This window comes from Oryx dammah, unplaced genomic scaffold (genome assembly GCF_014754425.2).
Source record: "Oryx dammah isolate SB20612 unplaced genomic scaffold, SCBI_Odam_1.1 HiC_scaffold_24, whole genome shotgun sequence".
In the NCBI taxonomy this organism is placed as follows: Eukaryota; Metazoa; Chordata; class Mammalia; order Artiodactyla; family Bovidae; genus Oryx; species Oryx dammah.
Genome location: NW_024070208.1, coordinates 1,768,793 through 1,793,463, shown reverse-complemented (window position 1 = coordinate 1,793,463; position 24,671 = coordinate 1,768,793). Strand labels below are relative to the sequence as shown.

Below are 24,671 nucleotides of genomic sequence, written 5' to 3'. Positions count from 1 at the left end.
GAAAGGAGTACGTCAAGGCTGTATATTGTCACCCTGCTTATTTAACTTATATGCAGAGTACATCATGAGAAATGCCAGGCTGGGTGAACCACAAGCTGGGATCAAGATTGCTGGGAAAAATATCAATAACCTCAGATGCAGATGACACCACCCTTATGGCAGAAAGTGAAGAGCAGCTGAAGAGCCTCTTGGTGAAAGTGAAAGAGGAGAGTGAAAAAGTTGGCCTAAAACTCAACATTCAGAAAATGAAGATCATGGCATATGGTCCCATCACTTCATGGCAAATAGATGGGGAAACAATGGAAACAGTGAGAGACTTTATTTTCTTGGGCTCCAAAATCACTGCAGATGGTGACTGCAGCCATGAAATTAAAAGATGCTTGCTCCCTGGAAGAAAAGCTATGACCAACCTAGACAGCATGTTAAAAGCAGAGACATTACTTTGTCAACAAAGGTCCATCTAGTCAGAAGTATGGTTTTTCCATTAGTCATATATGGATGTGGGAGTTGGACTATAAAGAAAGTTGAGCACCGAAGAATTGATGCTTTTGAACTGTGATATTGGAGAAGACTCTTGAGCGTCCCTTGGACTGCAGTGAAGTCAAACCAGTCCATCCTAAAGGAAATCAGTCCTGAATGTTCATTGGAAGAACTGATGCTGAAGCTGATACTTCCAATACTTTGTCCACCTGATGCAAAGACCTGACTCATTGGAAAAGACCCTTATTCTGGGAAAGATTGAAGGCAGGAGGAGAAGGGGCAACAGAGGATGAGATGGTTGGATGGCATCACCGACTCAATGGACATGAGTTGGAGAAAACTCTGAGAGTTGATGATGGACATAAAAGCCTGGTGTCCTGCAGTCCATGTGGTTGCAAAGAGTCGGACACAGCTGAGCAACTGAATTGAACTGAAGCCTGTATTCTTACCTATACTACATTGTTTGTCAGTCTGATAAACTTTGTATCACATTAATATAAACTCATATTTTTCCTTATGGTTGCATAAATAATTACTATCAAGACATTTGAAATCTTTTTTTTTTTTTTTTTTGCTGGATTGCAGGTAACAAAAATTGAATTAATCCAGTAATGAATCTCTGAAGATGTGGTTTTAATTTTGATTTGAGTTAAATTTAAATATTGTGATGTATCAATTATCTGATAGAGATATTTAATGTGTTGTCCACTGATGATCATATCACATCATTTTTCTGTTTTTCAGGCTTTATTTCTTCATATTTCATATGATTCAAATTAATTTCTCAGTCTTAATTAAATGTATATCTGAAATGTTTTCTTATTGTAATCATTTAAAATATTTTAAAAATATTACTAGTTATCCCTAATAAAAATCAAGTGTTGGCTTCTGCTTTTATTAGATTTGTTAGAAAACTATAAAGATATTATATAACCAGATGCATAATTTGATATTGTACAAATAAGAGCCATGAGGTGCTTTTCAATCATGAATTTGTGTCTTTCTAAACCATTTCCTTAGTGGCAACCCACACCAGTATTCTTGCCTGGAGAATCCCATGGATGGAGGAGCCTGGTGGGCTACAGTCAATGGGGTCACCAAGCGTCAGACACAATGGAGTGAGCTCACTTCACATCACTTCAAACCAGTGTTCTAATCTTTCCACAGTGGTTTTGATAAAACAGAAATGAGATCAAATTCAAATTTCATTACATGAAGAATTATTCAAATAAGCCAGAAAAATGAGAACTAGGACTGCAAAAGTTTTATATGTAGTTGATACGGTATAGAACGGTGCAGTGTATTCATGGTCAGTCGTGTCTGACTCTTTGTGACCCCAAGGACTGTAGCCTGCCGGGCTCCTCTGTCCATGGGATTTCCCAGGCAGGAAATATTGGAGTGGGTTGCCGTTTCCTTCTCCAGGGTATCTTCTTGACCCAGGGATCTTCCCTGCCTCTCCTGCATTGGCAGGCTGATTCTTTACTACTTGTGTCATCTGGGAAGCCCCCAAGATATAGCATACTATGCAATTAATATAGATAATAAATCAGTAATGGGACTTTTAATCTAGTATTAAAATTTGCATTATTTGTTTACATTCTTTGATTATAGAATATAGAATATTATTCTCGTTACTGGATCATGGGTGTAATGTAACTGATTCCTAAATAGGTTTGGTACCTTGCTAAAGAAAGCCTTGACATGTAGCTGGACTTGTAACACACGTGTCATGATATCAGTCAAGTATTTTACTGGAATAATTTTTGACATCTCATCTCCATAATACTTGGATTATTTTCTATATTGCTGTGTACTTAAGTTTATTCTAATGATTTACCTTGAAGATATAAAAATTATAATCATACAATTTTTTTAATTCCCTCACCTGGACTTGTGGAAAGATGAGATTATGACTAGTAGATGTTTAGAAAGAATTAGTTAACATTTCATTTTTTTTTTTCTGTTAAACATAATAAGGAAACTTAACTACTTCAGTTTTGCTAGATGTTTTTGCTCATGACTTAGTCTTTAGAGCTTTTTAAAATGCTGTTTATTTATATTTATTTTATCTTTCTCTTACCTGAAGACCAAGACATTTGGAGGTGGCGGTGGTGGTGCTAGAAGTAATCTCAACATGAGTGCTGCTGGTAACCGAAATAGGGAAATTTTACAGAAAGAAAAGGCAAACAAATCAGAGGGAAAACATGAAGGTGTCTATAGAGAACTGGTAAGACTGAAGAACCAACTACAAAGTTTGCGTCTTTTTTTCTTTAATAGTCTTGTTTTTAAATTCTCAGAACCACCACTAACTTTTTGAGTGTATTATAGGCAGTGTCACAAGTCTAAGAAGACTTTCATTAAGGATTCCATTTAATTTGTGGAAAATTTGGATTATTTGAAAAATAATTTACTTAAGTAAAATTTACTTAACTTTCTAATGTGTGAATGATGTGTTTTGGAATGGACTGATAAAAAGTCATCAAATTATACAGAAAACATTCAATGGAAATTATATTCTAAAAGATGATGCATCAGAAACATAGTTATCTGCCCTTTCCTCTCCTTTCCCACATCTTTTCTCAGATTTTGTCTGAAGTCATTTTGTTTTGTTCTTTGTGGAAAATATGTTGAAACTGTAAATGTGTATTATAAACTCAATTGCAAAATATTACTAGATTTTTAAGATAAATGGGAAGTCAGGTGTTGCTGGGTATGCCACAGTGTCTTCAGATATAAGGGAACTGACAGGAATTCATTTTCCTCTACCTTTCCAGCTTGAATGACCTTGGGTGATTTTGTCTAGAGAGTTCTAAGATTAGCTTAAATAATAGGGTTTGTCATCTCATATAACAAGATCTCTGGATCTGGATGGTTATAAAGATTGGCAAATTAGGCAGTATAACAGTGTACTGGTAGGCATCGCTCTAGTTTCTTGGCTTTCTTCTCTGGGTTACAGGATTCTCTGTGTGTTAAATCTCCATGCAGAAAGTTCAAAGGCAGGAATGAAAGGGGACATTTCTCTGTGTGTGGGTGTTTTATCAGATAAGAAAATAATTTTGGAAATCTCTGGTAAATTCCATCTATGGTTTATTGACTAGGACTAGGTTATGTATCCTTTCCTAAATCAATCACTAGCTAAGAGAATGTTAGTCTAGCTAACACAGCTAGACTATTGCTTCCTTGAGTACATGACCATCTCATTGTAAAAAAAAAAAAAAAAAAAGTCAGTTTTGGTTCTAGTGGATATAGCAAGTTGAAAAAGACACTGTCTCTTGCTCAAGAAGTGCTTTAACTTAAGTTCATTGAGAACCATTTTTTGGGAATGTCTTGCCATTGAACACTAAAGACTAGCAGTTTGGGATTGTTTTGAGGATTAAAAGCATAAGAAGGGAGTGATATCACAAAGAATGCAAAATGGAAAGTTCCAGGAATTGTCTCCTCCACCAAAACAGCTATTAAGCTGACAAACATCTGAAGCAACTATTTTACAAATTTGGAGTCAAGTCAAACTCTTGCAGCATACAGAGTGGTGATGGATGAAGAAAAAGGCTGGTCACTGGCTGATTACGGAGATAATGGAACAAAGACTCCAGTGATCACAAGATCACAAAGAATATAATCCTTACCAAAAAAAGTTTGGAACAGTTACTAAACAAACTTATAACTGCAGTCTTCATCAAGTAACAACACCAGTTTCTGAGGAGGAGGGAGAATTTGACTTCCAAGATTGCCACCAGTACAGTATTCAGAATTTTCAGTCCTCAGCAGAAAATTATAAAACATACCAAAAAACAGAAAGTATGACCCATTCATAGGAAAAAGAAAGAAATTGAAAGAAACTATCCCTGAAGAAAGCCAGGCATTGAACTTATCAAAAAAAAAAAAAGACCTTAAATTAACTGTCTTAGAAATACAGGTCTGAAGGGAACCATTGACAAAGGACTCAAAGAAATAAGGAGAACAATATATGGTTGATATATAAGGATATATCAGTAAAGGGAAATTATAAAAAAGGAAAATAGAATTTCTTGAACTAGAAAGTACAGTGGTAGAAATAAATTTCCTTAGGTTCAACATCAGACAAGAGCAGGCAGAAGAAAGAATTACTGAGCTTTAATAGAGGGCAATTGAAATTACCCAGTCTAAGATAAGAAAGAGAGACGAATGAAGAAAAATAGAGCCTAAGGGATCTATGAGGTACCATCAAATATACCAGCATATACATTACAGGAGTCTCAATTGAAAAGAAAAAGGGATAGAAAAAATATTTGAAGAACTAATGCCCCCCTTATTACCAAATTTGATGAAATCTGCAAATCTGAGAAGCTCAATGGTCTCCTATAGGATAAATGTAGAGACCCACCAAGACACATAATCTAGTTGTTGAAAGGTAGAGACAGGATATCTTGAAAGTGGTGAGAGAAGTAACTCATCAAATACAAGGGATCCTCAATAAATGGCCAATTTTTCATTAAAAACTAAGAATGTTTTTTGGTTAAATTCTATATACGGGACAGTATTCTTAATTAGTTATTTACTTGTGAAATAATTGGGATAGGGAAAGCCTTTGAAAGGATTTTTTTTTTAACATTTAGATAAGTTTTGAATAAGAAGGGTGAATTATAGTTTTAATGTCCATGCTTTTTACATTTACTTTAGTATATCTGCAGCAGGGATGTAAATTTTCTCTTATGTGTAACTCTGACCTATTAATAGCTATTACTATGTTTGAAAAGGATTTTGTGTTTGGAATTCAGAGTTTTTAAAACAAAATCAGAGTTTTTAAAAAAGTCAGAGTTTTAAAAATAGGGTTGTTTTTTCTTTTTTAAAGTCCTTTATCAATGCCTACGTGGGTATGAGAGTAGATGTCAGCAACACGCATGCTGTCTTAAATACTGTCTTAAAGCCTATCCATCTCAACTCATAAAAGTACAAAAGTTAGTTGTGTATTTCTCAGCTGGTTATTGTTTGATAAATGTCTTCATGGGATATGTTTATGTTACTTAAACAGTCCTTTAATTCTACTCAGGTCCAGATTTTTCAAGATACGGGATTCTGACACTTGTAGATTTTTTAAATTTGAGGTATAGGCTGTCAAAGCTTCATAGATAGTATTGCTTATAAATATAAAGCAGATTATTGAAACAATAGAGAGTAGGAAAAAAAACCAAGCTACTGAGATGGTACCATTTTATTAGCTTCTTTTTATACTTTATATTTTTTAAGAGGTGCTATATAAATTGTATTTCCTTAGGACAGAGAAGTATTAACCATGAAAATTTTTCATTAGGTAGTTTTCACTGCCCATTTTATTTTCAAAAGCTTTATTGTAACATATCATAAAATTTCTTTTTTTGTTTGTTTTGCATTTGTAATGGTACAAAGAAAGTACTCAAGGCACAACCTTGCATATCACAGATCTTTTCTTGACTGTTGGTATGAAAAAACAGCAAACAAATAGTATATTAATATTACATTTTCCCATAAACATCAGATGTAATTTTTAGTTAAAAAACAGTATATATTTAAAAACTTATACTTCGCTTGTATATTGGCCATCAGCATAACTTTTCTTTGTTGCTTATAGGTTGATGAGAAGGCTCTGAGACACATAACAGAAATGGGCTTTAGTAAAGAAGCATCAAGGCAAGCTCTCATGGACAATGGCAACAGCTTAGAAGCAGCACTGAATGTACTTCTTAATAGCGATAAACAGAAACCTGTTATGGGTCCACCTTTGAGAGGTATAATTCATTAACCAATGTGCCAGGCAATATTGTTTGCTTTTCAGAGAAATGTATGTTGTTGACAGAAACTAGGTTCTGTTGCTGTGAAGTCTGTAACTTCATTTACCTTTATGGTAAGTGGAGGGAGCACCCATTTTGGAACCACAGAGACATATAGGTTTTTCTTCGTCTCATAGTCTTCATCTTTATATAAAATAAAGTAGGTCTAATGAAACAAGGTTTTGAGTAATAGAGAAAATATAAAATAACTGGTTCTATTTAATCTATTTCTAGAACTAGGCCACTTTTATAACTGACTAAAGAGTCTACAAACAGTAAGTAACAGGAACATGACTTTTATTTAGTGTTATTTTAAAATTATTGTATGATCGAGCATATGTGATTTTTCAAATCCTAATCATATATTCGTTTAAAAAAATTAGTAGTCGCTGTACAGCAGAGATTACTACAACATTATAAATCCACTGTATTTCAATTTAAAAAATGTGGTTAAAGAAAAATCTTATAAAAATGATTTATTTCCTTCAAACACAATTTACATGAACAAATTTCCAGATAAGCCATTTAGCAGATTAAAGGTGCTAGTTAATATAGTCATTTAAAAACATTTTTGTTATAAAGGCTATAGATCATACAGAAAAATATGTAAAGAAATATGTGTATAAAGTTTTACTTAAGATGTCTGCTGATCATATTTGAGTGTATATTCTCCTTTTGTTTTTGCATGTATAATATATGCATCTTACTTTACTTCTTAAGGGAAAGGGAAAGGCAGGGGGCGAATAAGATCTGAAGATGAAGAAGAACCAGGAAATGCAAGGCCATCAGCACCAAGCACATTATTTGACTTCTTGGAGTCTAAAATGGGGACTTTGAGTATGGAAGGTAGGCTAAACTTAAAGTAATTTCTGTTTACAGCACCAAACTTTATTTGGAATTATACAAAAAAAGTATGCTGACAATATAAACATATATTCTGAATTTTGTAAATTTATTTAATCACAAATTTCCTGTTTGACAAAAGCACAGAATAAAATTTTAATTGTTGCATTCTGAAAACATGGAAGCTTATTTTCCCCTTTAACTGTATGATAGACAATATCATCAAATTCTTTAGCCCAGTTTATTAACTGACAAGATTAGCTATAAAAACAGATTGCTATGTTGGAGAAATTATTAATATTATTATGTAATTACATATGACTTTTTTGATTGTGAAATTAGTCTCTTTTTTCTCCACATATTAACACACTGTATGAAAATGTGTGGTTGGGGTTAGGATTAAATGAACAGAGTGAGTGAGTCTGCTCTCACATTGTGGTATATTTCTTAGTATGATATATTTTAGTGATTAAAATAATACTGGAAGAGATATAATTATGTTAAATGTTTATTTTTAAGCATGGAATATGATATTTATTAGAATTAAAAGTTTTTAATATATGATTCCAAAAATTTGGGAAAATTATTTTTAGGGTTAATTTTCTCTTTCAGATATATTTTGAATTAAATTTAAGCACCAAGATAAAATGCTTTTATAATAAATTTTGAATGTACAAATTTCATGAAAATGGAATCTCTCATTAGGCTACAAAGAAAAGATAATGCATTGTTTGAAAAACAAATGTTGGATGTAGAATATAGATGATTTGTAAGTAGACACATGTGAGATCAATATTTGCTTTTTTCTTTTTGCTTGATTTTTAAAGCATGATGAATTCATTTTCTAATGGTATTTCACAAAATACCAAAAGTTTAATAGCTTAAAACATTGCAAATATACTATCTCAGTTTCTGTGGTTCAGGAGTCTTAAGTGTAGCTTAATTGAAATCTCTGATCAAGGTCTCACATACTGAAATTAAGATTTTAGCTGTGCCTATGATCTTGTCTGAGGTTTGCAGTCCTTTTACAGGCTCATGGTAGTTAGCAAAATTCACTTACTTGTGGATATAGGATTAACATATATTGCTTTCTTATTTAATACTGCTTTCTCATTTAATATTTCCTCGGTAGTGCTTTCAGCTCCTAGAGATCCTCGGGTCCTTGCCACTTGACCCTGTCTCTAGCAGTTTACATGTTTGTGTCTACAAGGTTAGCAGGAGAACCTCTATTGCTTCTTAAAATCTCTCTGACTTGTAGATATTTTTGTTCCAACCTCCCTTTATACTATCCCAATCAGAGCTTCTTTGATTTCCGTTTATCCTTCTCTTTCCCTACTTTCCTTGTAGCAACTTTCCTTGTAGCTCAGTCGGTAAAGAATCTGCCTGCAGTGCAGTAGACCCAGGTTCGATCCCTGGGTTGGGAACATCCCCTGGAGAAGGAAATGGCAACCCACTCCAGTATTCTTGCCTGGGAAATCTCATGGACAGAGGAGCCTGGTGGGGTGTAGTTCATGGGGTTGCAAAGAGTTGGGCACGACTGAGCAACTAACACTTCCCTGCATTTATTTGCTTTTGACTCCTAGAGTCTCTTCTAACTGATAATGAAGTTAAGACTGAGAATAGCAATTATACTGTGATCTGTGTGTCTGTCATCCTTCAGTTCTCACAGAGCACGTCCTATACCAACAAAATTTAGTAATATAAGTATTCCACTTGGAAAAAGGTATTAAAGTTAATTAAGATATATGGCATGAATAATATACTCAAAACCGAGCATCAAAGTTAGACATTTTTGAGGGGACAGATATTTATGAATACATGTTAGTATTGGATATTGGTATAGTAGACTGTTTTGTAATTTAGCAATGAGGAGTTCACGATCTGAGCCACAGTCAGCACCTGGTCTTGTTTTTGTTGACTGTATAGAGCTTCTCCATCTTTGGCTGGGAAGAATATAATCAGTCTGATTTCGATGTTGACCATCTGGTGATGTCCATGTGTAGAGTCTTCTCTTGTGTTGTTGGAAGAGGGTATTTGCTATGACCAGTGCGTTTTCTTGGCAAAACTCTATTAGTCTTTGCCCTGCTTCATTCTGTATTCCAAGGCCAAATTTGCCTGTTACTCCAGGTGTTTCTTGACTTCCTACTTTTGCATTCCAGACCCCTATAAGGAAAAGGATATCTTTTTTGGGTGTTCTAAAAGGTCTTGTAGGTCTTCATAGAGTTGTTCAGCTTCAGCTTGTTCAGTGTTACTGGTTGGGGCATAGACTTGGATTACTGTGATATTGAATGGTTTGCTTTGGAAACGAACAGAGATCATTCTGTTGCTTTTGAGATTGCATCCAAGTACTGCATTTCGGATTCTTTTGTTGACCATGATGGCTACTCTAGTTTTTCTAAGGGATTCCTGCCCGCAGTAGTAGATATAATGTTCATCTGAGTTAAATTGACCCATTCCAGTCCATTTTAGTTCTCTGATTCCTAGAATGTTGACGTTCACTCTTGCCATCTCTTGTTTGACCACTTCCAATTTGCCTTGATTCATGAACCTGACATTCCAGGGTTAGGGTTAGGCGTTGGACCTTGCTTTTATCACCAGTCACATCCACAGCTGTGTATTGTTTTTGCTTTGGCTCCATCCCTTCATTCTTTCTGGAGTTATTTCTCCACTGATCTCCAGTAGCATATTGGGCACCTACTGTCCTAGGAAGTTCCTCTTTCAGTATCCTATCATTTTGCCTTTTCATACTGTTCATGGGGTTCTCAAGGCAAGAATACTGAAGTGGTTTGCCATTCCATTCTCCAGTGGACATTCAGAAAACGAAGATCATGGCATCTGGTCCCATCACTTCATGGGAAATAGATCGAGAAACAGTGGAAACAGTGTCAGACTGTATTTTGTGGGGCTCCAAAATCACTGCAGATGGTGACTGCAGCCATGAAATTAAAAGACGCTTACTCCTTGGAAGAAAAGTTATGACCAACCTAGGTAGCATGTTGAAAAGCAGAGACATTACTTTGCCAACAAAGGTCCGTCTAGTCAAGGCTATGGTTTTTCCAGTGGTCATGTATGGATGTGAGAGTTGGACTATGAAGAAAGCTGAACACCGAAGAATTGATGCCTTTGAACTGTGGTGTTGGAGAAGACTCTTGAGAGTCCCTTGGACTGCAAGGAGATCCAACCAGTCCATTCTGAAGGAGATCAGCCCTGGGATTTCTTTGGAAGGAATGATGTTAAAGCTGAAACTCCAGTATTTTGGCCACCACATGTGAAGAGTTGACTCATTGGAAAAGACTCTGATGCTTAGAGGGATTGGGGGCAGGAGGAGAAGGAGACGACAGAGGATCAGATGGCTGGGTGGCATCAATGACTCAATGGATGTGAGTCTGAGTGAACTCCGGGAGTTGGTGATGGACAGGGAGGCCTGGTGTGCTGCAATTCATGGGGTCGCAAAGAGTTGGACATGACTGAGTGAGTGAACTGAACTGAACTGAACTGAACATGTTACAGAGGAATGTGCAACGTGAGAAAGAAATGGACATTATAATGGTATTTCACACCCTTGATTTTCACAATGAATATAACCTGTGACCTTCATAAATCCCCAAATTCAAAAATTAGGTATCAGGTATTTATACAGACTCTTAAATTTTATCAAAATTCACACTTTCCATTGATCATCCTAATGCTGGTAATTACCCCCTCCAACTTACATTGGAGTTGTCTGTGCTGCTTGATAAACACTATTCTCAGAGAAGCAAATTTTTAATCTTTCCTAGAATATTGTGTGGAGTGGCCAGCTAACCAAAATGAGAGATGGGCAGAGATTTCCTAGAGTGGGTGGCATTTAGACAAGTTAAAGAGGGAGTATTGAGGGAAGGGTATACCAAATTTAGGGAACTCTGAATGTTCAGGCTTGGAGGCATCAAGAACATTAGTTCCTATGAATCGGAGGTTATGAGAGAGATTGAAACAGAAGGCTATGTATAGAAGTGTTAGGCTGGAGACAGATCAGGAAGATTTTGTCCTAAAAGTTTTTCTTGTTGTTGTTTTTTTCAAATTTATTTTTAATTGGAGGATACTTGCTTTACAATATTCTGTTGGTTTCCACCATATCAAATCCCTTACAATTATACAGTGGAAGTGACAAATAGATTCAAAGGATTAGATCTGACAGAGTACCTGAAGAACTATGGATGGAAGTTCATGACATTGTGTAGGAGGCAGTGATCAAGACCATCCCCAAGAAAAAGAAATGCAAAAAGGCAAAATGATTGTCTGAGGAGGCCTTAAAAATGAATGAGAAAAGAAAAGAAGCTAAAGGCAAAGGAGAAAAGGAAAGACATACTCATTTAAATATAGAATTCCAAAGAATAGCAAGGAGAGATAAGAAAACCTTCTTCAGTGATCAATGCAAAAAAATTAAGGAAAGCAATAGAATGGGAAAGACTAGAGATCTCTTCAAAAAAATTAGAGATACCAAAGGAACATTTCATGCAAAGAAGGGCACAATAAAGGACAGAAATGGTATGGACCTAACAGAAACAGAAGATACTAAGAAGAGGTGGCAAGAATACAGAAGAACTATACAAAAAAGATTTTCATGACCCAGATAACCACGATGGTATGATCACTCACCTAGAGCCAGACATTATCGAATGCGAAGTCAAGTGGGCCTTAGGAAGCACCACTACGAACAAAGCTAGTGGAGGTAATAGAATTCCATTTGAGCTATTTCAAATCCTAAAAGATGATGCTGTGAAAGTGCTGCACTCAATATGCCAGCAAATTTGGAAAACTCAGCAGTGGCCATAGGACGGGAAAAGGTCAGTTTTCATTCCAACCGCAAAGAAAGGCAATTTCCAAGGCATTGTCAAAAGAATGTTAAAACTACTGCACAATTGTACTCATCTCACATGCTAGCAAAGTAATGCTCAAAATTCTCCAAGCCAGGCTTCAACAGTATGTGAACCCTGAACTTCCAGATGTTCAAGCTGGATATAGAAAAGGCAGAGGAACCAGAGATCAAATTGCCAACATCTGTTGGATCATTGAAAAAGCAAGAGACTTTCAGAAAAACATCTGCTTTATTGACTATGCTAAAGCCTTTGACTGTGTGGATCACAAGAAACTGTGGAAAGTTCTTAAAGAGGTGGAAATACCAGACCACCTGACCTGCCTCCTGATAAACTGTATCAAGGTCAAGAAGCAATAGTTAGAACCAGACAGGTAATAGCGGAGTGGTTCCAAATTGGGAAAGGAGTCCATCAAGGCCTTATATTGTCACCCTGCTCATTTAACTTACATGCAGAGTACATCATGAGAAATGCCAGGCTGGATGAATAACAAACTGGAATCAAGAATGCTGGGAGAAATATCAATAACCTCTGACATGCAGATGACACCACCTTTATGGCAGAAAGTGAAGAAGAACTGAAGAGCCTCTTGAAAGTGAAAGAGTAGAGTGAAAAAGCTGGCTTAAAACTCAACATTCAAAAAACGAAGATCATGGTATCTGGTCCCATCACTTCATGGAAATAGATGGGGAAAAATGGAAACATTAAGAGACTTTATTTACTAGGGCTCCAAAATCACTGTGGGTGGTGACTGAAACCATGATATAAAAGACACTTGCTCCTTGAAGGAAAAGCTATGACAGACCTAAACAGCATATTAAAAAGCAGAGACATCACTTTGCTGACAAAGTCCAGTCTAGTTAAAACTATGGTTTTCCAGTAGTCATGTACAAATGCAAAGGTTGGACCATAAACAAGACTGAGCAATGAAGAATTGATGCTTTCGAACCGTGCTGCTGGAGGAGACTCTCAAGAGTCCTTTGGACTGCAAGGAGATGAAACCAGTTAATCTTAAAGAAAATCCACCCTGAACATTCCTTGTAAGGACTGCTGCTGATGCTGCAGCTCCATTACTGAAAGGTTGTTGCTGAGCCATTAAAGACGCCGGGATTCTTGGCCTCCAGAGGAGAGGAATTCAATCCGGGGTCAGAGACAAGGGTTGCTTGCTCATAGCTTTTGTATAATAAAGTTTATTTAAGTGTAGAAGAGATAGAGAAAGCTTCTGACATAGACATCCAAGGGGGCAGAAAGAGCCTTTAACAATATGTTTTATACCTATCAGCAAGCTGCTAACTAGAGAAAGGAGATGTTGCATAAGGCCCCTCACCCACAATGTACGTTTTGAGATAGCATTGGCATCAGGTGAGTCATCCCAGGCCATAAAACGATTGACATGAATCTTAAAGAAAGGCAGGTTTCCAAGTAAATATATAGTTTCATTAACATAGATTAGGAGAACAATGTATGAGTAAAACATACTAGTTTGTTGAGCCCTTATGGGTTCTGAGTCTTAAGCAGAACTGATGTGAAGAAAGACAGAGTCTAGGGTAAATACATAGTTCATTAGCATAGCTTAAGAAAAACATTTCCATAAGAAAAATGCATTGGTTAGCTCAAGGTTTGAGAAAAGTTAAGTTCACGTGGAACTGGGTGTGGTCATGGCAAGACAGAATTTTAAGAGAAACCTCCTTTTAAATTTATATAGAGAAGGGAACAAAATATGACACTTGTAGCTTGTTTCCTCCTGCCTCTTAAAAGAGAGATTAACGAAAGTCTAACACTTGCAGCCTATTTCCTCCGTTTGGAGACCCCTGGCTTTCCTGCCCGTTACCCTCTCATTACTTTAGCCACCTGATGCAAAGAGCCAGCTCATTTGAAAAGACCCTGGGAAAGATTGAAGGCAGGAGGAAAACAGTGGATGAGTTCTTTGGATGACGTCATTGACTCAGTGGACGTGAATTTGAGCAAACTCTGGGAGATAGTGAAGGACAGGGAAGCCTGGTGTGCTGCAGTCCATGGGGTTGCAAAGAGCTGGACATGACCGAGCAACTGAACAACAGTGATACAGTATTTGGTTTTCTGACTTCCCTCTATTCCATACTCTAGTTTCATCTACCTTGCTAGTACTGAATCAAATGTGTTCATTTCTATGGCTGAGTAAAATTCCATCGTATGTTCTGTACCACAACTTCCTTATCCTTTCATCTTTCAGTGAACATCTAGGACATGCTTGCGTGTCCTAGTTATACAGCCACTATTTGGAACCATATGAAGATTCCTTAAAAACTATTAGGAAAAAACTTTCATGGAACCCAATAATCCTACTACTGAGACAAACATAATTGAAAAATACACATGTACCCAAATGTTCATTGCAGTACTATTTCCAGTTGATAAAAGGAGTGTTTATTTTATCCAAATGCCAATATAGAGCCCATGAGAATAACAAGTTTGGTGCTTTCAGAAAAATAACCTGTCCATTGGCAAGATGGAAAATGGGATTGAGACTGAAGTGAGGCTACAATTGAATGCATTGTAAGAAATTATTCATTTTCAATAGAATTTATTTGTACCTGGTCTGTGATAAGTGGTAGGGATACAACATTTATTAAATGTTTCAAATTTAGAAAATTCAGGGAAATAAATGGATTATGTAGCTCTTACCCCAAATAAACTTACTGTTAGTTTGTGAGACCGAAGAAGACCCAAACATAAAACATTATAGGAATAATTATTAATAAGAATATTATTGTTTATGTAAAGTTTTTTTTTATCATTTAGTCTAAATGATGTCCTTTTTATCACCTATTTAGTGTAAGCAACACTGAACAAAATACAAAGTCTTAGTGGGAGGTATTCTGAATACAATAATCATATATGATCTGGCATTTTTGTAATCTATAATAACATATAGTCTTTATTTCAAAGATTTATTTCCAAAATAAAACTAACTAGTTGTTTTGAATGGCTGAGAAATCCTTGAAACAGACAAACTTGAAAATACAGCTTGGTTTGTTGCTCCAGTGTTTTAAATGTTTGACCGGAGAAACTCACCCTTTCTGTAGATGCTCTTCTTCCCTTAAATTCTTTCTTTGGTGATGTTGACAACATATCAGAGGAGACTGATGATAATGCACATGAGCACAAACAGCTGGACAATAAATTGATACATAAATGGACTATAGATTCTCATACTTGTAGATGTCTCATGCAGACATACCTGGAAGATATTTCAGGTTTGATTCCAGACTACCACAAGAAAGTGAATATTGCAGTAAAACAGGTCGCACAAAATTCTTTGGTTTCTCAATGCATTTAAAAGTGATGCTTATCCTATACTACAGTCTGTTAAGTGTGCAATAGTATTATGTCTGGAAAAGTACATACTTTTATTAAAAATACTTAATTGTTAAAAAATGCTAACCATAATATCAGCCTTCAGTAAGTTATAGTGTAACATTAAAGATCATGGATCACACATCACTATAACAAATATAATACTAATGAAAAAGTTCAAAGTGCCTGAATTTCCAAAGTGTGACACAGAGAATTTTGTTGTTGTTCAATCACTCAGTTGTGTCCAACTCTTTTCGACTCTGTAGACTGCAGCATGCCAGGCTTCCTTGTCCTTCACTGTCTCCCAGAGTTTGCTCAGACTCATGTCCGTTGAATTGATGGTGCCGTCTAACCTTCTCTTCCTCTGTTGCCCACTTCTCTTCCTGCCCTCAGTCTTTCCCAGGGTCTTTTCTAATGAGTCGGTTCTTTGTATCCGGTGGCCAAAGAATTGGAGCTTCAGCTTCAGCCTCAGTCCTTCCAATGAATATTCAGGGTTGGTTTCCTTTAGGATTGACTGGTTTGATCTCTTTGCAGTCCAAGGGACTCTCAAGAGTCTTCTCCAACACTACAGTTCAAAAGCATCAATTCTTTGGCACTCAGCCTTCTTTGTCGTCTAACTCTCACAGCCATATATGACTAGCAGAAAAACCATAGCTTTGAGTATACAGACCTTTGTCAACACAGAGAATGGAAGTAAGCAAATGCTGGTACCAGTTCAGTTCAGTTCAGTCACTCAGTCGTATCCGACTCTTTGCGACCCTATGAATTGCAGCATGCCAGGCCTCCCTGTTCATCACCAACTCCCAGAGTTCACTCAAACTCATGTCTATCGAGTCAGTGATGCCATCCAGCCATCTCATCCTCTGTCGTCTCCTTCTCCTCCTGCCCCCAATACCTCCCAGCACCAGAGTCTTTTCCAATGAGTCAACTCTTCGCATGAGGTGGCCAAAGTATTGGAGTTTCAGCTTTAGCATCAGTCCTTCCAAAGAACATCCAGGACTGATCTCCTTTAGAATGGACTGGTTGGATCTCCTTGCAGTCTAAGGGACTCTCAAGAGTCTCCTCCAACACTGCTGGTACCAGTAGGCTTGCTCACTGCAGGGTTGCCACAAACCTTCAGTTCTTTAAAAAAATGAAAAATCTGCAAAGTGCAGTAAAATGAAGTATGCCTGTATTCTCTTGGCTCTGTCTTCACATAATCCCATTACAATAAAGGTGAAAGTGAAGTCGCTCAGTTGTGTCCAACTCTTTGCGACCCCATGGACTGTAGCCTACCAGGCTTCTCTGTCCATGGGATTCTCTAGGCAAGAATACTGGAGTGGGTTACCATTTCCTTCTTCAGGGGATCTTCCCAACCCAGGGATCGAACCTGGGTCTCTCGCATCAGAGGCGGACACTTTAACCTCTGAGACACCAGGGAAGCCCACAATAAAGGTGACAGGATTAATATGTGTGGTCATCCTCAGGTCTCCTTCAGAGATCTTTCTGTTACTCCTTCTCTTGTTAACCCTCATACTGTTGGTATGTTCCTGGAGGAGTTGAAGCTCATAATAAAGCAAACAGTTGAAGCAAACTACTGAACTGCTTTTCTGTTTATGATTTCATATTTCTTTTTAACTGAAAATAAAGCTCAGAATAAATTTTTACTTTTGTAAAATTGAATCTCCACTTTGGATTTCCTTCAAAATTTGTCATTGTTCCATAAATCTTATATTGTAAAATCAACTCTTCATGATGGGAAACTCTTCGCCTAAGAAAAATGTAGAAAGCTTTTCAGGATAGAATATCCATAAATTTTATTGGTTAAATGCCTTGTGGAAGGCTAATGGGAAGAGTTATGAGCTTTTTATTTCATTCACATTCATATCATCAGCATCGTTATTTGGGTCTGTTGGAGACCTAAGTTGATTATAAGTTATCGTAATTCAGTGATGTGTATGTTTGTTTCTTTATCTGTATTTCAATGTTTGTTTTTAATTTAATTGAGTCGCCAAACCTCTCCTGCATCTGTGTTTTGTATCATTTAAGCTCTCTGAGGATTTTGTTTATTGGGCATCCCTGGAAGCCGTGTTTAATTTAATAAGCCCAGGCCTGAATGCACTTGTTATGTCATATCAAATTCTGTGTAATACGTTAGGTTTGTTGGGAAAAAATGATACATCCTCTAAGAATGTGTTTCTGAAAGATTTAATGCAGGTAAGTAACACATTTACTTTCACATTGTATTATATAATTTTCTGTAAAAGAATAAAACTATCATTCCTTTATTCTGATTTTTAAAAACTTACATCAGACGTACAGTTACGCATTGGAGATGATGTGAGTTTGGTTCAAGCCACTAGAATAAAGCAAGTCACATTTTTTTTTTTTAAATTCCTAGGGCACGTAAAAGTTATGTGTACCTTATACAGTAGTCTATTAAGTATGCAGTCAGTTCAGTTCAGTTCAGTTGCTCAGTCGTGTCTGACTCTTTGTGACCGCCTGAACCACAGCACACCAGGCCTCGCTGTCCATCACCAACTCCCGGAGTCTACCCAAACCCATGTCAATCGAGTCAGTGATGCCATCCAACCATCTCATCCTCTGTTGTCCCCTTCTCCTCCTGCCCTCAATCTTTCCCAGCATTAGGGTCTTTTCTAATGAGTCAGCTCTTCGCATCATGTGGCCAAAATACTGGAGTTTTAGCCTCAACATCAGTCTTTCCAATGAACACCCAGGACTGGTCTCCTTTAGGATGGACTGGATGGATCTCCTTGCAGTCCAAGGGACTCTCAAGAGCAAGAGAATTCCAGGAAAACATCTATTTCTGCTTTATTGACTATGCCAAAGCCTTTGACTGTGTGGATCACAGTAAACTGGAAAATTGTGAAAGAGATGGGAATACCAGACCACCTGACCTGCCTCTTGAGAAACCTATCAGGTCAGGAAGGAACAGTGAGAACTGGACATGGAACAACAGACTGGTTCCAAATAGGAAAAGGAGTATGTCACGGCTGTATATTGTCACCCTGCTTATTTAATTTATATGCAGAGGACATCATGAGAAACACTGGGCTGGAGAAAGCACAAGCTGGAATCAGGATTGCTGGGAGAAATATCAATAACCTCAAATATGCAGATGACACCACCCTTATGGCAGAAAGTGAAGAACTGAAGAGCCTCTTGATGAAAGTGAAAGAGGAGAGTGAAAAAGTTGCCTAAAAGCTCAACATTCAGAAAACTAAGATCATGGTATCTGGTCCCATCACTTCATGGCAAATAGATGGGGAAACAGTGGATACAATGGCTGCTTTATTTTTTGGTTTCCAAAATCACTGCAGATGGTGACTGCAGCCATGAAAATAAAAGATGCTTACTCCTTGGAAGGAAAATTATGACCAACCTAGACAGCATATTAAAAAGCAGAGTCATACTTTGCCAACAAAGGTCCATCTATTCAAGGCAATAGTTTTTCCAGTGATCATGTATGGATGTGAGAGAAGTATGCAATAATACTGTCTAAAAAACAATGTATATACTTGCCTTAATTAAAAGTTGCCTTATTAGTCAAAAGCGCTAAGCATCATCTAGCAATTCAGAGTTGTCACAGATCTTTAATTTGTAATAAATGCATATTGGCAAAGTACAAGGAAGCAAAATGCAGTAAAATAAGTAGTGCCTGTAGCTGTTCATCACATGTACTTTTCCTAGAGATTTTCCCATATCAACTTTTTTGTTGTGCCTTTTGAGTCAAAGGTAATTCTACCTGACATTATTGTCAATATTATGAAAAAAAATGATATTAGTTTACACTGTTATGAGAGTAATCACTGAAATGTCTGTGACATCCTACAGTTTGATATCAAGTTGGTAATATTAAGTTGATCAATTTGTGATAGGCTTGTATTCAGAAAGGCTTTTATATATAGGCTTTAAAATTTTTTTTGGTTTTTGTAGACTAGATATAGTCTTGGCCAGATTATCAGGCCAGCTCTCAACTTTACATACTTTAAGTTTATGAATATATTACTTCAGTAATATGTAATTACCGTTTACAATAATGCCCACTGAAAATATGGACACTAGAAATATGTGTTTTAAGTGTCAGCTTGAGACAGAAAAAGTAGGTGTTATTCTTTCTGTTATCACGGAAGATATCTAGCTTGGCCAGAAATAGAGGGAAGGGATGCCTTAAGATAATAACTTTACTGTTTTAACTTTCTACATCTTAAATTAGACTAAATAAACCTTAATTTTTCTGAAAAAGGAACAAGGGACATTGTGAGAAAAGTCGACAGGGTAACTTTCTTAAATTTTTACTCCTCTGTTTCCTTGTTTATGTAGCTTATTTTGCAAGTTAAATATGTGTTACAGGTTTTATTTGTGTTTCTCCATATTTTTTGTAAAGAAGCATGATTGTCTGCGTCTCAGTCCTTTAGGCTTACTGGTATAATTTGAGAAGAATACCTCATAGCTAGTTGCATCTACTTTCAAGCTTGCCTTTCTACTTTCAAGCTTGCCGCCTTGTTACTTTCTTATAAGAGTTACTGAAGGCAGTAAGAAGTAACCCACACCTTTCATCACCCTGGCATTTTCATACCAAGTTCTCTAAATCATTGGCCTCATTAGTTAGGTGCTCCAGTTCCAAGACAATAGACTGTAGTTTAGCCATTCACTGAGGAGTGAGTGCCAACTTCTTTTAGGGGATGCAACGACTTTCACTACCCTGTACCCTTTCTTTGCTAAACAAGTTTTACATTTTAGGTTCTGTCACTTGTATCACTCTTTTTCCTGGCACTAATTTCTAAGTTGGGGCTTCCTAGGTGGCTCATTGGTAAAGAATCCACCTGTCAATGCAGGAGACGTGGGTTTGATCCCTGGGTCAGGAAGAACCACTGGAGAAGGAAATGGCAGCCCACTCCAGTATTCTTGCCTGGAAAATTCCATGGACAGAGAAAGCCTGGCAGGTATGGTCCTACAGTCTGTGGGGTCGCAAAAGTGTCGGACACGACTTAGCGACTAAACAATTTCTAAGCTAGTTTGCTTTAAGCTGTGAGCCACAGAAATCCAAATAAGTAAAAAGGTAATATATTGGCTCATATAACTAGAAAGTCTTTCCATGTCTTTGAATTTTGTGTTGACAGACTATGTCATGTGGTAGCAAAGACTGGCCCACAAAACACCAAGTATAGCCTATGGCCAACATATATAAGGGTGAATAAGAGGGCATAATGACATGTATAGATACACAGGTTAAAAAGCTCATGTTAATTTTGCAAGCATATGTTTTTTATTTTTGTAAAAAGATAAATAGCTTTCATCATATAATTATTGATTCACCAAGCTCAGCTGAGTTCCACTGGTGATTTTGGCATTGGTGTGTATGAAGCGGCTGGAACAGGAGTACAGAGACTTGGATAAAAGAGCACTACAGTTGTTGGTGTCAAATCTCCATTTATAATATGAAAAGGTAATTAAAAAATATTTCTCGGAAACAATCAAATGGTCCTTACACCTGGAAGATCTGGCAGAAAAAGACCTGCTGTCTTCTAATGTCTGTATCTGCCACCACCTTAGGAGAGCTAAGACGTCTTAATTGGTTCTGGATTATATATAAAAGGAGGCAGTAGTTCCTATCATTCAAAGCAGAGTTCTGTTACCAAAATAAGAGAGTTGAAAAGATGCTGTGGCAAATATATACAACTGATTCTACCACTAGCTTAACTGACAGCTCTTGTATTTGCTAGTTGTATGTCTTTGGGCAAGTTATATAATCTCTCAACTCTTTATTTCTTTATTGGGAAATGGGAAAACAGTAGCACCACCTCAGTTTGCAGCGACTGGGAATGTCAGGTTAGATTGTGCCTGCCAGGCGCTGAGCAGGGTGTTTGGCACACACAGGCCTCCACATAATGGTCGCTGTGCCACACCACTACCACTGCCACCAGCATTATCAGCATTTGTTAAATTTATTAATTTTTTAAATGAAGACTAATTGCTTTACAGAATTGTGTTGTTTTCTGTCATCACATTATCATCATTTTGATGAATAGTAGTAGCGACAGCATCCTCCATTCACTGTCTCCTCTCTCCTCCCTTATCCTACTTTGGGCCCTCTTCTGTTCTCCACTGACTCTTTGCAGAACTTTATCATCTCACCTTCCATATAGCAAACAGTGATCTTTCAGAACACAAATTTGATCCCATTACCCTCTTGCTTAAAATACTCCATTGAGTCTTCTTACTGACAGAATAAAATTCAGACTATAATACATATACTGTTTTTGTGCAGTTCCAGTTCTTTATTTTCTGTGGATTTTGTGAGAATTTATCTTAGCATTTATCTTGGTTAATGTAATACATAATTTCAAATTCTACATAATATTCAAATGTAAATAATTAGATATAGTATTAATGGATGATGGTAAATGCACATGGAGTTTCAGTCTTCTAATGGTTGGTAGGTGTCTTTTTGTTTTATTTTCATTTAATCAAGTTTCAAGTCAGTTTAAATAGTTTGACTTAATACATTTATAGCTTGAATTTTGATGACTTAAAAGTAGGGATACAGGAAGGAAATGTGATAGAATGGTAATAGTTGGAAAGTCAGGAAACTAGATCATGAAGAGAGAGAATATATTTGTGTTAGGCTGGATGTTCTTGTACAGAATTTCCTCAAGAAACAATTGCCCATATTTGTATGTTTACATCTAATTACATCAAACAACATTCCTCCTCATTTCCCTGTGCAATTGATTGATTAAAATTGATGGTGGAATGCTTCCTTGGAACCCAGGAATGAAGGGTTGCTATGTGAATAGTCATAAGCTGTTAGCAAAATGTGTCATTTTCCACACACTACTTTTCACTTTCTCTCTGACCCTAGCCACCAGTATGACTTTCCCAGTCCTTGACTTTTTCTGATAGTGCTTTACCGTTAACTTGAATTAATTGTTTCTAATTTTGTCGTGTGGACTTACCTTAACAGTGAATACTCTATACCTGTGATCCTGTAGTCTGTAGTTCTTGTGTCTGATCTCATATAACTACAGATAAGTTTTATTCAGAAGGTGTTTTAGCAGTTTGTCAACGCCTCAGCATTTGTTACTGCATTTTAAACAAGTGACAGTCAACAGTTGATTGGAAATTAAAGCTAGAACCAATAACTGAAACAAAAATCCTGGTCATTGGTTGGAGTTCTTTGAAATGCTCTGGTCTCTGTTGTTATCTGACATTATGGTCCCTAGATTTGCAAGCATTCTGACAGCATAGCATCTGACATTATCCTTTTGTCAGGGCAGGAAACCAGGAAGTTTAAGGTGTTAGATAAATGCCAGGTGGGAAGTGAAAATATTCCACAGTGCTGCACAGGTAATATCTTGCTTATTAAAGTAAAGTTAGTATTTATTTGAATTTAATAATTAATAGTATATAGAAATTTACATATGGATTTAGGGGTAACTTCAGTGAAAAATTTTAAAGATAATATATAGAAAGTTGGTGAAAATTGGCTTACCATAAATTTGAAATACATTTTATGTTAAGTTTTTTAAAAATCAAGGAGGTATACTAAACAGGCAATTGAAGTTAGAGATCAGTTGGAGATGGAAGAGCCAATGAAAGAAGCTGAGAAAACAGCTGCCAAAAAAGCAGGAGGAGTAGAAACAGAGAGAAGGATGTGAAGTGTCCATTGATTTACACGGCATTAATAGTGCGTGTGCTGGTGAATGTTTAACGGCTGACCCTGGGGAAGAGGTGGGAGGCAAGGGAGTGATGCTCTGCTTTTTAACTTCTCCTGATTTCTGTGGTATAAATATACCACTATGGCTAATTTCAAATTATCAGTAGCTACTTTCAAGTCAATTTCAGTTTGCAACCAGATGGCAGATTTTCTGGAAATTTAATAGTTTTTATGCAACATTCAGACTGGCTCCAACACTCACTGATTGGAGATCTTGGCAAAAACAGTGTCAGCGAAGTAGTGGGGTTAGAATAAAACTAAAGGATGTCCTATAAATAAATGATCTATGGATATTAAAATGATTATTTTGAAGAATGAGGTAAAAAAGAACATTTAATATAGCATGAAAAAGTTATACTTTAAGCTTGGAGTGATGAGCAATATCTCTTCCTATCACATAATATTTTTAAAAGACTACATTTTATTTTTTACTATATGGAGAACAGTATCATTTAATAACCACTTGTGTTTATATGTACCTGCTAAGAATGAGATATAGTTCTTTATTTTAACCTTTGTTATCGAAGTCAGGATTCATACAGAATAAATTTATAGAGGAAGTAATTTTTTACAAGAGGAACAAAAGCATATAAATTTTGAGCTGATAGATAAGCTTTTATAGCCAGAGAGTTTTGTCATCATTACAGAATATCTAAAGATATTTTAGATATTTAGAATATCTAAAGATATTTTAGATATTTAGAATATCTAAAGATATTTTAGATATTTAGAATATCTAAAGATATTTAGATAAAAATATGTAAAGATATTTAACACAAAGGCTGTTATTTGTATAATTGGGAAAATTAGTTGAAATTTTTGATGTGAAAAAAATGTAATTTGGTCCGTATGCTGCTGCTGCTGCTAAGTCGCTTCAGTTGTGTCCGACCCTGTGCGACCCCACAGATGGCAGCCCACCAGGCTTCCCCATCTCTGGGATTCTCCAGGCAAGAACCCTGGAGTGGGTTGCCATTTCCTTCTCCAAATTTGGTCTATATATAGACATAGAAATATTAGGAAGTGTTATGCTTCTGTTTTAATGTGAATTCATGTACTGATCAGTCAATACCATCTTTTTGTAACAAATATCTTTGATGATTTCTTTTTATTTTGCTTTATTTGCTGAAAGATTCAGTTCAGTTCAGTTCAGTCGCTCAGTTGTGTCCGACTCTGCAACCCCATGAATCGCAGCACGCCAGGCCTCCCTGTCCATCACCAACTCCCAGAGTTCACTCAGACTCACGTCCATCGAGTCAGTGATGCCATCAGCCATCTCATCCTCTGTCGTCGTCTTTTCCTCCTGCCTCCAATCCCTCTCAGAATCAGGGTCTTTTCCAGTGAGTCAACTCTTCACATGAGGTGGCCAAAGTACTGGAGTTTCAGCTTTAGCATCATTCCTTCCAAAGAAATCCCAGGGCTGGTCTCCTTCAGAATGGACTGGTTGGATCTCCTTGCAGTCCAAGGGACTCTCAAGAGTCTTCTCCAACACCACAGTTCAAAAGCATCAATTCTTCGGCTCTCTGCTTTCTTCACAGTCCAACTCTCACATCCATACATGACCACTGGAAAAACCATAGCCTTGACTAGATGGACCTTTCTTGGCAAAGTAATGTCTCTGCTTTTGAATATGCTATCTAGGTTGGTCATAAC

At 36.7% G+C, this 24,671-nt stretch overlaps 1 protein-coding gene across 2 annotated transcripts in view; it reads left to right on the top strand.

Annotated features, from left to right (window-relative positions):
- The window catches only part of TDRD3 (tudor domain containing 3), a 229,796-nt gene that overhangs the window by 140,963 nt on the left and 64,162 nt on the right, over nucleotides 1-24,671 (top strand). For both annotated transcript variants that reach the window (XM_040267150.1, XM_040267151.1), the window contains exons 8-10: nucleotides 2,567-2,707; nucleotides 6,068-6,224; nucleotides 6,987-7,112. In XM_040267150.1, the coding sequence (XP_040123084.1) occupies nucleotides 2,567-2,707; nucleotides 6,068-6,224; nucleotides 6,987-7,112 (424 nt within the window). The remainder of the gene's footprint in view (nucleotides 1-2,566; nucleotides 2,708-6,067; nucleotides 6,225-6,986; nucleotides 7,113-24,671) is intronic.